The sequence below is a fragment of the Anabas testudineus genome, chromosome 7 (genome assembly GCF_900324465.2).
Source record: "Anabas testudineus chromosome 7, fAnaTes1.2, whole genome shotgun sequence".
NCBI classification, from domain to species: Eukaryota; Metazoa; Chordata; class Actinopteri; order Anabantiformes; family Anabantidae; genus Anabas; species Anabas testudineus.
The window spans coordinates 5,700,210-5,715,479 of NC_046616.1; the positions used below are offsets into that span (position 1 = coordinate 5,700,210).

General features: G+C 41.2%; 1 protein-coding gene across 6 annotated transcripts in view; it reads right to left on the minus strand.

The window, feature by feature from the left end:
• Positions 1-506: 506 nt before the first annotated feature.
• hdac7a (histone deacetylase 7a) overlaps positions 507-15,270 on the minus strand; it is a 44,177-nt gene continuing 29,413 nt past the window's right edge. For all 6 annotated transcript variants that reach the window (XM_026367731.1, XM_026367733.1, XM_026367732.1 and 3 more), the window contains 21 exons: positions 15,142-15,242; positions 14,743-14,865; positions 14,520-14,629; positions 13,814-13,915; positions 13,115-13,286; positions 12,391-12,596; positions 12,016-12,219; positions 11,066-11,291; positions 10,826-10,959; positions 10,444-10,564; positions 10,248-10,297; positions 9,548-9,655; positions 8,353-8,408; positions 7,737-7,824; positions 7,437-7,556; positions 7,243-7,340; positions 3,583-3,701; positions 3,009-3,142; positions 2,802-2,883; positions 2,524-2,662; positions 507-2,434 (listed from right to left, as the gene is read on the minus strand). In XM_026367731.1, coding sequence (XP_026223516.1) covers positions 2,392-2,434; positions 2,524-2,662; positions 2,802-2,883; positions 3,009-3,142; positions 3,583-3,701; positions 7,243-7,340; positions 7,437-7,556; positions 7,737-7,824; positions 8,353-8,408; positions 9,548-9,655; positions 10,248-10,297; positions 10,444-10,564; positions 10,826-10,959; positions 11,066-11,291; positions 12,016-12,219; positions 12,391-12,596; positions 13,115-13,286; positions 13,814-13,915; positions 14,520-14,629; positions 14,743-14,865; positions 15,142-15,242 — 2,536 coding nt within the window. In that variant the 3' untranslated portion in view covers positions 507-2,391. The remainder of the gene's footprint in view (positions 2,435-2,523; positions 2,663-2,801; positions 2,884-3,008; positions 3,143-3,582; positions 3,702-7,242; positions 7,341-7,436; positions 7,557-7,736; positions 7,825-8,352; positions 8,409-9,547; positions 9,656-10,247; positions 10,298-10,443; positions 10,565-10,825; positions 10,960-11,065; positions 11,292-12,015; positions 12,220-12,390; positions 12,597-13,114; positions 13,287-13,813; positions 13,916-14,519; positions 14,630-14,742; positions 14,866-15,141; positions 15,243-15,270) is intronic.

Consider the following 15,270-nt stretch of genomic DNA (forward strand, 5'->3'; position numbering starts at 1 on the left):
CACACACACACACACACACACACACACACTATTTGCAAATGCATGCACACATGCTCTCTCTCTCTCTCACACACACAAACTCCCACTCACTGACAATCAGACACTGACATTTACTTCATAGACACCACATGTAGAAGAAATCCACAGCATGTTGTTTGAATGCTGTCACTTTCTATGAACAATACTTAAAACAACAGTAAAAGAATGAAACACTTCTCAGCCGCACTCGTTATGGAATAACAATCCTTTAACAAGCTCTGTGGCTTGATGCCTATAGCAATCAACGTCTTCTTAATGATTCCTACTGGTAGCAATAGCAGAGCCACAGTGGGACGTCTGAAATGGTCTTTTCTTTTGGTTTCTACCGTCTTTGTATAAAACTGTCAAAATATAAAAGCTCTGAGGTCTTCTGTTGGGCAGACTATGCCCAGGGTCCTAAAGCAAACCGCTCCTGAAGTTTCTTATCTGGATCCTACTGAAACAATAATTTCTACAGCCATTTTTTAATCAAAGACATGTAAATATTGGCAAATTAGTCCAATATGAATTAACGTTTATCTCAGTTTCATTAGAGAGTTTCAGTGTCACTATGGTTAAGGTCACTATGTCAAATTAATTTATTTAGCTGTAATCTACAACATAAGAATTGGAAACAGTATCTTGTTATTTTTACATTTGTAATGCAGAGCCCTTACTTGCGCCTAGAGCACGGCAGTCAGAAAATCCTACAACTCCATAATTAAAATGACCTCTACTACAAAATCAGCTCAGATGGTCGGCTGATGTGTTTGTGACATTGGTTGACTGTAACATAACAAGAAGTGCTGCTACTAAGCACATTAGAGAGTCTAATATTGAAAAACACTCAAGTTCCCAACACACAAAGCGTCTGATAAAGCCTGGAACTCTAAAACTAATATTTTAGACAATGAACATAACATTCAAACCAGGCCAGGTCACTGGACTAATAATTAAAATGAATTGAATACAAAAGTCTGCATATGTGATATTCACCAAAAGCCACAGGTTCAACTGTCTTATTTTAAACATAGAGTCACTGAGTGGGATCCATACAGTCCCATTGCCAAGTGCAGGCTGTTTTAAGGCAGTTTTCTTTGGGTGATGTCCATAAGTGCATTATCATTATTGCTAATATAGAACAATATGATGGTCCTTAGTGGTGCCACAGTGGAATGAATGCTCCTTTGAAACAATATACAGTATTCAATACTAGTGGTACATCAATAGTTTGCATCGTTGCTTTGTACGTGTGTCGGTATGTGTATGTGCGACATCTAAGACACTGAACAGCAGTGACAAATAATCTTGCTCTTAAAATCTGTCCGACTTCCCAGATTGACTTCAAGGAAATACAACGGTACAGTATTTCGGCCAATTTGTGTGCTTAAAGTGAGTCAGAGACTTCATAAGACATCTCAGATCAAAAGTGGGAAAAACAAATATAGCAACACCATGTCATCCAAATCGTCAAAAGAAAAAGAAAAACTATTAAATAACCTAGAGAGAGTTGTTTTTTTCCCAGAGCTTTGGAATTTCTTATGGTTCACATTATGGAATGAACAGTGCAATAAAACAACAAGGACATTTGCCCTTTCTTTGTTTTCTACAAAACCACAGATGTCCATTTTGTGTCTTCATTTTGTCTGTTTCCATCAAGTTCCTTGTTGTCTTCTCTTAGTGGTTAAACTGCATATGGTGACATCATTAAAACAGATTTTTCTGTGTCCTCTTTTCCAGATTTGCTCTTTTTGATGTGGCCATTTATCCTTTAACATTGCTGCATATTATCCACCTGATGTGTGCGTAACCTGATGTCATACAGTACGTTCATTCTGCAGCATTCTGCATCCCGTTTGGTCCCATGTGGATGTTGTTTGAGGCCTGATACGGGAAGCAAAGTTGCACAAGAGAATTGATAATCCAAAGCTTCCTTCTGAAACCAGATGTTGGTCCTTAGATTAAGGCAAAGTTAAGGCAACAAACAGCTGCTGGTAGATAGTGCTTCAAGAAGAATCAGAGCTGCCTCTGAATTCTGTCTTTTCTTAAACAGGTCATCACAGAGGTGTAGATCTACACACAATCCAATGTCAGTCAGGTGACATAAAAAGTCCTCTTGTATTGCTCTTTGGTGGTGATTCAGAAGGTTCCCAGCTGCAGGTAGTGCAGTTTGCTTCAGCTGAGTGGTTGTCAGCATTGAGGTGCTCTTAGACAGATCCGTAGAGGTTCAGCATTGGGATGTGATGTGCATGTGTGTGAATAAGGCAGATGGATGGGGTTGAGTCCCATTTCAAATGTCTCCCCTTCATGGTCATGCAACTGCACATGAAATCCAAGGGCAGTGAGCCCTGCGAGGTGACGGGTCAGATTCTTCTACATGGAGTCAGTGTCATGCTCCATTGGCTCGTCAGAGAGACTAAAGAGCAAGGTAAAAAATAAAAGGTGTGTGAGTGGAGAACTGTGGAAGTTTGGTAAGTGTGATAGTTGAGAATGTGTGTGCAGTACCTCTTGTTAGAAAGGACTCCCACAGAGAGCGACGCCAAAGCATTAACGGCATCAGTTTCCTCACAGTCTCTTCTCTGAGCAGCCAGGTAAGACAGTCCCACTGACCCACTGTGAGACTTCATACTTTGCCAGTACTGGCCTGCAAGGTGAAAGAGCAAGGAGAAGGCGAGGAAGGAAGAGAATGGAGATGAAACTCAGTCAACTTCCATAGGATTAAATAAAATATTAAGATAACCATCAAAAAATGAGTAGTTCAGTAAAGACTTTGTGGTGCTCACTTTGTATCTGGATGACAGTCTGCAGGGAGTGGACTGCATTAGCATTTGGCTTCTGAAGTAGGACTTCTTCTGGCAGTGCCTCCTATAGCAGAGAGAAGCAGCCATGAAGACACCTTAATTCTGTCATATCTTTCCACAAACCGTGAAAAGTATTTCAGTACTGAACATAAAACATAAACACAACAGGCATTATTCCACATGCTTTACCTGGATTCCCAGGAGCGCGCTGACACAAGCTTCAGATGCATCACAGATAGCGGTGAGGTCGTGACCTCCCTCAAGGGCCAAAACCAGACGACCCCCTGCTAGAGACATCAGCTGGCGGGTCAGGAAGCCGAAACCTGCGGCGGACAGACAAACAAAACAAACAGAGATGTTAAGATGAAGTGCGAACAATCAGAATAAAGCTTGTCAGGTATGCTGCAATCATGAGTTCACTCACTGCAAGATTAAAAAAAAGAAAAAAGGGGTTTGCTAAAATTTCCAATATTCTATAAAAACAAATGTATATTTTTACCTTGTGGATCCTACCCACAGGAACATACCAACTACTAATTACTATAATTATGGTTACATCAGTGATGAAGCGAGGTATGTTAAAAAGCACAACTCCTGCTCTATGATCCGAGTTTGACATGAGCTGTAATAATCTATTAATAACTCTGAATATCCATAATACCATAATATAAAGTTCTTACGGGCATCCCCTTACTAAAAACAAGACCTTGAGGTGAAGGCTGGATGACAGGCTGTGCAGTCTGTGGTAGAGAACTATGCTTACATTTGGCTGAGACCTTGTAGCCTCCCAGAGGAGCAGGGTTGCCCTCAGCTGCATCAAACCCAGCCGACACCAGAACGACATCCGGGGAGAACTCCTGGGCGATGGGCATCACTACGGATCTGTAGCGAGAAGAGGTTTGTAGTTGCATGTCCAACTCGTTGCCCACACAGTAGGTTGATACAAGTTCTGTCCTAAGCAATACCAGCAACAATGCCAGTGTGTAATTTATTTTCCTTCTTTACGTTAATGCCAATGAAACATCTGCAGCATTTTGATTTTCAGTCATACAACAGGTTTATGAGAGCTCCTTCTTGTAACATGCACCCATTGTTTTATAATGACTCATTAGAGAGGTCAGTAATGCACTGTTGCTTAGACAAACTAAATCCAACAACTTAAATTATATGTGTATTGTAGTTTTCCTTTCCTAATGTGCACTTTGAGCCTTAATTATATAGTACAACTCAAAGAATAGAAGGAGAGGAAACTGGGCTTTAGAGTCACATAAAAAGCAATAGTTGAATAACAGCGGTCACAGAACAGTTCCTACTCAAGTCTCAATGACAGCATGAAATTCAGAATCTCAGGATATTTTAAAAATCAACAATTATCTTAAGACCTATCTGTAGTTTTGGTCAATAGCTGAAAAGTTATAAAAGTTCCCAAACTCTGCCGTCAAACCCTCGGAGCAACTATCAAAAGCTGCCACATTGAAAACCATCTATTACCACTGAAACATCACTGACACTGGATTCTTTTCACCAGTATGCTTATGAAAACTCTCGAAACTGAGTTATTTTCAAATTTAACTGAGCTTTTCCAAACTGGGCAGTCTCCCAGTGACGACAAATATTTACGAACAAATCTACAATCGTAATTGACATGACAAGTGAAACCAAGGTTTGGCTGATACCAAAGTCGGCAGCTCAAACAGGGCTGACAAAGGACCATTGTTTCTGTGGTGAAGTTGCAGAAACTGCAGTTAGACCAGACCGCTTGACAAAGTCATATTGTTTTGTCAGCTATTACAGTCGCTCAGTGTTTTTCGGGGACTTCAAACAGATGAAGATTTAATTTAACGCTATTGTTGTTTGCAAGAGAGTGATGCTGTCCTGAGGGGCAGAAAGACTCGACTCTGTGGCTCGATGCTGTCGGCAGAGTTTAAAGCCGGAGTGTGCGAGTCTGTTTCCCATTAGAGGCTTGTCACTCCCCTCACGTCATTGACAACAGAGAGAAAAGAGGAAAAACAGTCCATCTGGGATCCATTTACCTTCATTATTCCGCCTGGGGACTTTGGAGACCTTCCTCCCTCCCCTTCATATACACACGCACATATCCAAACACATACTACTGTCATGACTGCATGCAGATGGACATGAGCTCATTGACAAAAATGAGGACACACAGGGGAAAAAATACACAAACACATTCCAGCATGAGCGTTCGGTACACAAAACAGGCAGCACAAAGATGTACACAAAACACATGGAAACACATTTTTCATGCATATACAGACGCAAACACACAAAAAGAAAAGTACTGCGTTATGTTTTTGCACCGCTGAGTGTTGGATGTTGGGCTTGTATACTACATATAACAGATTCCAATTCACAACACAGACATAAGCTTTATCATAGTCACTTGGATATGAAGCAGCGCATGCACACACCCCTCACTCACATGCACACCTAACCGCAAAACCCAACTCCACCACCCCTGTAGACCCATTAAAGCTGCTATGGTTCCCCCCGAGAGAGTAACTACAGACAAACTAATGGAAAGATGGAGGGATGGAGGGACTGCGGAGGAGAGGAGGGGAAGCTTATTAAAGATCAATCAAGGAAGGAGAGGAAGCAGGGAGGGGGGGGTAAGGTGAAAATCTATCAAAAGCTCTCCTTCTGAAGTCAGAGCACTCAAACTTTAACCCATAAAATATATTGCATTAAATGGCCTATACTCTGTTTTTCCTCAGACACTTCAACATTTAAAACTCTATTAACTACAGAGAGATGCAGGACGCGGGGGTCTAAAAGAGATGATGTGCCCCGACAGGATAATCATAATAATTATAAGTCATTCCCTAAAGAAACTTGCTTTGCAACCAGCTCAACACCTGCTATTCCTCCTCAGTAAATGCAGTTGTTATTGACTCACTCTGCACCTTTGCTCTTAACATGATAATTCATCAACTGTTCTGCATTAAAAAGGGATTTTTTTCATTTACTAATTTTACAAATTGTTTGGTGTTCAAGTTCATAAAGGCCATAAGTAACCTATCCCAGCTTCCACACCAGTATTCTTTTAGAGCTGATGACTTTGGGAAGTAGCTCTACTCCATTTTGTCATTAAATACTTCTGAAAGCAGGTTTTGCTTTGAATGTGAAAATAAATCTCTTTTCTATATATTATCATAATATCAATATCTGAAGTGAACAAACCTCCCTGTCTGGGTACTGAACTTGGAGAACATCGACACTCTATAACAACCAAAACTGAGAGGGGGCAGATCTGAATCAAAATTATGAGCAGATGGATCCGTACACATCAAATGTTTTTCATACTCTGGAGAGCGCAGCCTCACTGTAAAACTCATCATCCTGTTGGCACAATCACTGTCATGTCACTGTTACTGTGTCCATAACCCCCCTCTGCTTTGAATTATTCTCAGAGAAAAATCTGTATAGTGTAGGTCTGCTCAGAAAAGTCAAAGGTCGGGGTCTCTCTACGAGGAGGCAGACCTGGAGATGACAGGGAGTCAGTGATCTACTCAAGAACACTTCAGAAGGGAACCTCCCTTAGGGTCTCAGCCTTTTGAGCTCTAAAAATCTTTATATGAGCAGTAATACATTTGAATAACCCCAACGTGCACACTAACAACAGGAACTAAACGCACTGAGGCTGTATCTGCCCATTTTTCCATTTTGACGATTCTGTCTTCCGATCACGGTCCACCCACCTGATGTGTAAGTGAGCGAGTTCACGTATTTGCGCTTGCGTGCTGTATATAAACATGTGTGCTGATGTGTGGATCCCCTCCCCCACTTGACACGGTGTCCCTGTTCCAGTAACCATACTGTTGCCACAGTTTCCTTGGGGTTGGCTGCACCAGACAACCAAAAATCCCACACAACTGAAACTTTATTAGTACAAAACACCCACCAACAACAATTATCCAACCCACCAGCAGGAAGTAACAGTCTGCACCCTGTCAAACACAAGACCTGGAGACCATTTACTGTAAAACATCTGATGTTATTGGAAATCGGGAGCGCCAGACACATGCTCTCCAAATGACAAGGATTATTAATTACGCAAGAAGTACGTCAGAGGCGATGTGAAGCAGAGCCTCTCAACAGCTTAAATGTTTGTTGTGGCTAAGTTCAAAAGAAATGAGAGAAACTGTCTGATTACAGCTCCACTGAATATCCTCATCCTGATCAATAACAAAGCGAAACACAGGACATGACAAAACAATTTGTACTGTCGAGCGAACCGAGTGTAGGCTACTTTTGTTTGAAAGCTGAACCGTCTGCTTTCCTTATGTTTTGGCCTCACTTTGTGAGTGACAACAGACAAACGTCGGTTTTAACGCACCGTCTCAACATTTCTAATTATCATATGCTTGTGTTTTTCTGTTTACAAATGGACAAGTAGTTCTACCTGAATGCAGCGAGGTATTCAGCATCCCCCATGGGTGGGTCCAGTCCTCCCGTCCACGCTACATTCACGTTGAAGCCCTCACCTGCTCCCGATCCAACCTAAAAGCAAAAAATAGCATTAGATTTACAACTGACTTCATTTTTGTGCTACTATTACACAGAACATGTCTGCTGGGTGTCCTGCAGATGACCCACCTCAGTTGGCGACCCGCTGCCAGGGAAGAAGTTCCCATTGTCATAGCGATGGAGCGAGATATAAAGAACACTGGGGTCATTGTAGAACACTTCCTGGGTGCCGTTACCATGGTGAACATCCTAGCAACAGGATGAGGATGAGGGAGGACATATTAATGCACAGCACTACCACAGGATGCAAACTAACCATTGAGTATTAGAGGCATGCTCTGGGTTGTGCAAGAGAATTACAGGAATACAGTGGGTTTCTATCAAAATAAAAAATATGAGTATGAGGCCAGAGTGAACAGGCATTCTTACCCAGTCAACAATGAGGATCTTGCTGACACTGAGCTTGTGTTGGAGCTGCTTAGCGGCTATAGCCACTGAATTGAAGTAACAAAAACCCCTGTAAAGACAGACATGGTGGACGTAAAAAAAAAAGAGACAGAGAAAAATCATTTAATTTGAGAGGAAGAAATAAACTTAAGCACTACAGCTTGTTAGTCCCCTTCACGTATTCATGAGTGATGTATTAGTCACGAGATGTTTGGAAAGGCTCTCTGGCTCTGTAGTTGTCTTTATTGTAAATCAGAGTCTTGAAACTTGAGCTCATTTTCATGTTGCACTCATTGTTGATGAGCTGCCGCAGCTACGTGTCGAAAGTGTAAAATGCATAGTAGCTGCTTAGGATTGTGCTCAAGATAAATGACAAGACGATAAGTACGCCACGCCATAAAAAAGTAAAACAGAAAAACAGACTAAAAGTATTCATCTTCCTTCTTCCTTATGTTGTATTCTCCTTACCACTTCATAAATAATCTCCACAGAGAAGCTGCTGACAGCGCAGCAAGAAAAGGAAAACCTACTGTGGTAAGGCTGTTGTGACTCACACACACACACACACACACACACACACACACACACACACACTTACATTGGATTGGAGGGGTCTGCATGATGGCCTGGAGGTCTGACAACAGCAAAGCCGTTCTGTGCAGGAGAAGAAAACTCTATTAATCGCTATGTCAGCGGACATAAATAACATTTACTTTCAATTGTATAAGCATTTACGATGTATATAGAAAAATACACAGCTGTTAGTCTCAAATCAATGAAGAAAACAGACAATTCCGAAATTGCTTAGCAAAAAGAAACACTAGGTAGTAACTTGTGTTTTCACAGTTTGTTTTTTTTTTTACATATAATCCTTATAATTTAAAAAATGGCTATAAAATAGTCTTTTAAAGTAATATTCAGGAACATTGGAGATATTCTCAAGCTGTCTTGTCGTTTTGGTTGTGTACCAGCACTACTTAGTACACACTGAGCCTTAGGGTGGTGCGAACTGTTTTTCATTCTCCGCCTGTCTGCTTTTTTTCCCCTTTTGTTTTGTATTGTTTTTTAGGGTAAAATGTTTTTCCAGAGGTATATTTACATTTGACCAATTTGAATAAAAAAAGAACAACTTCATGTTTGTCCCAGACTTTGAATCATTGTAAGAAGAAAAGTTAAAAGCCATTCATCTTTGAAGTCTTCGTGGTTGTCATACAGACACAAAGCGCTGGTAGCTGCGGATACAAACTCCAGAACTACTTCACAGTAACTCAACGTTCCCAAAGTTGTTTTTGATCCATGACACAGTGACTGAAAAGCTGTACTCCAGCATCCACTTTGCAATAAATTATGTCAGAATCTATTAAGTCTATACGTGTTTGTTTGGAGACATCATGACAGTAATACTTTATATTATTATAATTTAAATGTTTCTTTCCATTCATTGTCTGCACTTTAACACTTCTTGGCAAACGATTGGTTTCATATTCTCCTGTGGCGTAAACTGTTGATACAATCATGTACAAGTCTGCGGTGAGTCTTGACTTCCATGTTTTTGGAATAAGACTTTTTGTACATTACTCAGTGCCTCATGATGATAGTGGTGATATTAAGTAAGGGGAATAACTCAAACAATAAATTGCTACTGAAATGGGATGAAAACCTGGGTTAAAGCAACACAACGCATCCACAACTATAATTCCATTTAGTGGTCTCTTATGGCCGCAGCTGGCTCCTTGTCTCGCTGACACTCTCCCATCCCTGCTGTAGAACAGCTGCAGGGTTTAGCTTCTCACCTTTAGTTCTCTCTTGGCCACTCTGAAGGCCAGCTCGACAACGCTGCCTGCAGCCATGCGTGACGCCGTGGAGGTGTGTGACTCGTTCCAGATGGTGTCATTATCAACCTACAATCAACAGACAAAAGATGTAAAAACAGAGTAAAAGACTGAAGACTCATTCACTGCTTTGTTAATCTGCTCTAAAATGGAAACACTGGGACAAAAACTAAAGTGATGACTTGATCTGGAGATGAATGCACAGCTGCCACTCAAGAGTAAAAATGTCGGTTCCACTCTCCCCTTTCAAGTCCACATCCATATTTGCTGATCGCTTTCGTTTCCATTCTGTTCTTTCTCTCTTCTGTTTGTTCGCAAACTTCCATTAGTGTCCATCTGGCTCGGACAATGAAATCTGAGGCATTTCTTTTATCCACGGTCATGGACATGTTGTTCTCATTACTCTGACATGTCATGGTCCGACACAGACTGTCAGGCAAACGTTACCATAGGACCAGGCCAACTCTCTCTTACTCTTTAATATCCTGTCTTTCTTTCTCGGTGTCTTGTAATTTTCTGTCACTTGTCTTTGATGCTCTCCTTTGAAACAATATCATCTTTCATCAATGCAGTGAGCGTGGTGTATTGTGTAGCTTCCATTAAGAGCTGTGGAGAATTATGATCAAAATATGTGTGCGAGTGTGCGGATCTTTTCTCTTACCCCGACTCCCCCGCATGCCAACATCACAAACATTCTTTGAGAGAGGATTCCTGAGAAAACAGAAACACAGAAAAATAAAAAAGTTTTCCTCCGGTGTAACTGTTAGATTATTCATAGCATAAAAACATATCTTCACATCAGTTTCAACATAATTAACATAGTTAAAGGACAAATATCAGTCTGATGTGTAGCATACCGGCCAGTTTGCGGTTGTCCAGTTTGAGTCTGTTGAGCGGGTTGGTGCCATACAGCAACACATGACGCTCAGTGTGGACTGACTGCAGCTCCTCTAGAGTGGCTTTACGACCCCGAATACTCTGTATAGGCAACATTTTTATTTTACTTCCCATTCCCATGCATTAGGATAAAATATAACATAAGAAACAAAAGTGTTTGACAAAAAGCTGGATCCTGTTTTTGAAAACAGGATCTTGTGTATATTAAAAGTCGAGCACTCTACAAACATAAAAAATTAAATCCTTACTTAAATAGCGTCTATTACAATTCGACTTAGAGTGCTAATTCAGAGACAACATCAGTATCTAAGCAAATTAGCATGAATGTGTGTCATGATGTACCTCACACTGCCCCCTAAGGCCTCTCTCCTGCAGTCGGGACCAGATGCTCTGTATTCTCCCAGCATGCTCTGGGTGACTGCTGTTGTCTCCACATGTACATTGATGCTTCAGCATTTGAGAGTCATACACCAGACCTGCATATAAACACAAACACGACTGTGACCATTAGGCCACCTGAAACATTTACTGCATAAACCAAATAAATACCTCGCTACAACACTGCATACATTTCTAACTCACCAGTGGTGAAGCGTGGTTTGCTGCTTGTATCCTGTGCAGCCAAGCTCAGAGGTTTCTCTGGCAGCGTCAGCGAAGTAGATGCTGGGGATGACTGAGTACGCGACAGTGGTCGATGGACACCCAACACGCTACTAACTCCACCACTGCTGCGTAACATGGGTACTGCCAGGGTCTCCATCTGTCGATGCAGCTGCTGCAGCTGCTTCTGCTGTTCCCATAGCAATGACTAAAAAAAAGGAGGAAGGGAAGGGGTGATGAAGTCACAGATATTTCAATATAAATATCATAAACCTTAAAAAAGAAAAGAAAAAGTGTTGCTGAGGAAAGTGTAAAATAGGAACTAGGGAAAGCAGGAGATCTTTCTCTGAACTGGAGAATTTAAGCTAATATCCGTCCTCATATGATTCATTTCCATTTCTACGCACGTGGCACACAGCTGTACATCCCTTCAAAACTCACTGAATGATTTGTATTCTTGGTTGATTCTTCCTTCCGCTTAATGTAAAATAATTCTGCTTTATTTATTTTTTATTTCCTCCAATCTGGCGCATACTAACAAGGGGAATCTGGGTCTGTCTAACTAACTATACAGCTGAGTCTGGAAGTCATGTTTAACTCTGACTTCTTCCTTACAGTAATGTTTCAGTCTTATTTTCTGCACCTGAGCATCTTCCTTCAATATAAAACTCTCTTTTTCCTTCTGATACCAAAGTCTGACAACTGACCAGGTCATTTCGTATATCAATAACTGACTAAATCTTAAAATAGTAACCACTGGACATAAAGTGCACGCGCCCTGTCATCACATCATGCTGAAATAGGCTGAGTAGTTGTTGCGACTGCTACTTGAATTGTGTTTAGAAGTGTTAGGCTGCCATCTACAGGACTTTTGCAGTTTTACTTATGTGGGCAGACATGGGTCAGTGCAACTTGTGTTACAGTATATTAACCTGGTTGAGTATGAGTGCGTGCTGCAGGTTTATTTGCTCTTCGTGGTTCTTAGATGCCGTGGGCTCTGCTTCCCTCAGTGAATCTGCCCTCGCTCTGCTCTGATAGGTCGGCTCTGTGGGCGATGTCCCGCCACCATCTTCTGAGTCCATATCCTCAGAGGGGATCTGATGCAGTCTGGGCTTCTCACTGGACTTAGACATTAGCTGCATATGCACATAAAAACACATTTACGTTAGCAGAAATACATGTTTATAATTCCGGTTTATGCATCTATTGATATACAGGAAATATAGTGTTAATAGTTAGGGAAGAGATTTCGAGGAATGAGGCAGTGTTAATGTAAATTAATGTACGAGACACGAGTGTATTCATACCTTGCCCAGGTGAGTCTGCTGTTTAAGCCTCTCCAGTAATTGTGTGTTGTGCTGTTGTTGAAGGAAATGTGTGTGAAGGGTCCTGGGGCTCTGGGGAAGCGGTTCAGAGCGTGTTCTGCTCAGAGGCTTGTGGGGCTGAGCGCCTCCAGGAGATAGGTGGTCTAACTGGGATGCAAATTGTAGCGAGACAGAGTCTAGGCTTGGAACTGCAGAGTGATAGGAAGAAAGAGGAGCAGGTGAGTAATTAGTTTATGTGAGCAAAAACAAATAAAGACATAAAAACTGCGACTTCAGTGTCAAATTCAGGATGTTGTTTGGCTCCAATTTTATAGCATATAAATAGATTTTCTGAAGTCACTGTGTTACAAAGCTGAAGTTACTATTAGTAAAGTCACCACCGGATGGTGCTCTAACACTGTAGACAGAATAAAAAAGCCCTGCTTCCTTAAACTCTCTATGTTGCTTCATATATATATATATATAAATGTGTTAATTTAATGCTCTTCTATATCTTGAATATATGCATTTTGCAGTCTTTGCAGGATTTTGTGTGTGATGCAGTCCTGGTCTGAGATATGAATCAGTTACAGCGTGTAAAACTAAAATTAGCTTATCAGTGTTTCAACATCCTTTGGTGTGGAGGTTTTCACAACCACACATGCATGCACATATGCAACGTTTGTATGTATGTAGTTGTCTATAGAATTGTGTGTTGATGTCTCACCAGTGAGAAGCGGGGCTTGAACCAGTCTGGTCGGCTCTAAGATGATAACAGGCAGGTGAGGGTTCAGCTGCCCAGTCTGGTCCTCTCTGCTCAAGGGGAGGAAGACTGGTGAGCCGCCGGCTGTAACTACAGGCACCCGACCAACCTTCAGAGAGGACAGCTCTCCTTCAGCCTGCACACACAGTCAAACAGCAACGCGTTAAGTTCCCTCACAGAAGGCTGACGTAAAATAAAACATCAGTTTTATTTTTGATATTGAGGACACAAATCTTTCATGTAGCAGTTATGACAAGAAAAAAACTCCAACTTCTTAAATTAAAAATTCTATGTCAATGAAACAGCATTTTAAGAACATCATACTTCCTTTATTTGATATAATGTACTTCTTGTTTAATACAGGATATTAGGGGGGTAGATGTTTATTCATTTATCTCATTGAGTTGAGATTTATAACTGTTCCGTACTGTATATTAAAAGTTATTTTGTCTACCACTGAGCCTTGAAAACCTGTTTATTACTATTTTACATAGGAATCGGTTAATAGCATTTACTTCCCTTATAATACAAAGACGACCGCTTTAAATGTGCAACCTTTGCAAGTTGTGTTAGAGAAAAAACAGCCACTGCAAATTTTACATATAATACAAATAAAACACATAAATAAAAAAAAAAAAGAAAATGCAGCCGTTTGGTTTTTACCCTGGCGTTGGCTGGAAGTCCCAGCGTAATGGTGGGCAGAGTGGAGGGACTCTGAATGGTGAAGTTAGACAGAGTGCCATCTCTGAGCAGCAGCTTCTGGGCCTGAAAACAATCAAATGAATTAATTGCACGACCCTCCATGATCCCCCCTGCTATATATGCACAGTTTGCATTTGCTAAAAGCTCTTAATACTTTCTACTGCAGTGACCAAATGTCAGTGATTACAAAATGTAAATCTACAGTAATCTAAACCAGTGTACTCTAATTAAACCAGTGTTTTGTCCTGAGCTGTCCCGACACACAGGGAATCATGAGTCAAACATCTACAACAGGTGTGAGAGAGGCTGCTCGGTTCAAGCTTCCCGTGATTAAATTAATTATCCATTAACAGCTGACAGGCTGGTGTCATTGCTTTAAACATGTCATTATTGGGTGTCTCAGCACAGCTCATGCACATGAAACAACAAGTGTCTTATTTGTTTTCCAGCAGACCATGTTCCTACTTGTTGGAAATTCTCATGCCTCCATCTCTAAGACTGAAGATGATCTCTAAACAGTAAGAACGAGCAGGCAGCATTTCTATCTTTTATCTATTCTGTGTGTGTAAAACCTTTAACCATAAAGGTGGTGGTATAAAACAGATATTTGGTTTTACTGTATTAATATTAGGAAAGCACAGCACAGTGTATGCATCTCTTTGCTAACCTCGTGTGAGAGACCGCCTGCAGATGGCAGTAGTCCGTTCTCATTGGGCAGACTGTCATTAGGAGAACTACAGCCAGAGACTGGAGTGCTACTGCTGCTGGGGGATGAGTCTGGAAAAAAAATGGGCAGCGGATGAGTTTGGAGCAGTATTCTGCTTCTTAGTCATAGTTCAATTTATATTATAATAACAGACTTGGAAATCTTTCTGTGTGTGTCTAGTTACCCAGTGTGTCAGGTACTCTGTGCTTGACAGTGGGAGGAGCACTCTCTTTGCGAGTGAGTGGGCTCTTGCGGGTGTTCAGGTGTTTCTTCAGCTTGTGTTTCACTTTCAGATTGGGTTCCGATGCTAACGAATTAAAGCAACACAGTAGGAAGGAGAAAGCGTGTGTTTTATTAGTGACATTAAACTTAGATTACAACAAAAATCAGTGACTGGATTCAAGTAAGAACATAAAAATGTGTCAGTTTCTTTCTGTGTGATCCATTTTTTACAGCTAAATCCATAAACATTCGCTCTGGCTTCATTGTGCTGGTGCTGTCATATTTTCTTTGGACTTTTACATTGTGCTACTTCAGTCTGTGCCTCTGGACAAAGGGTGATGGTGAATGTCAGATGTTTTACCTGCTCTGCGTAATGGTGTCCCTTCTGAACCCTCAGAGGAAGGCTGTGACGGAGATGAGACCAGAGGCTGGGTGGATACACTTGGGTCTGGGCCCAGATTTCTGGGAAAACATGCACACAAACACAATA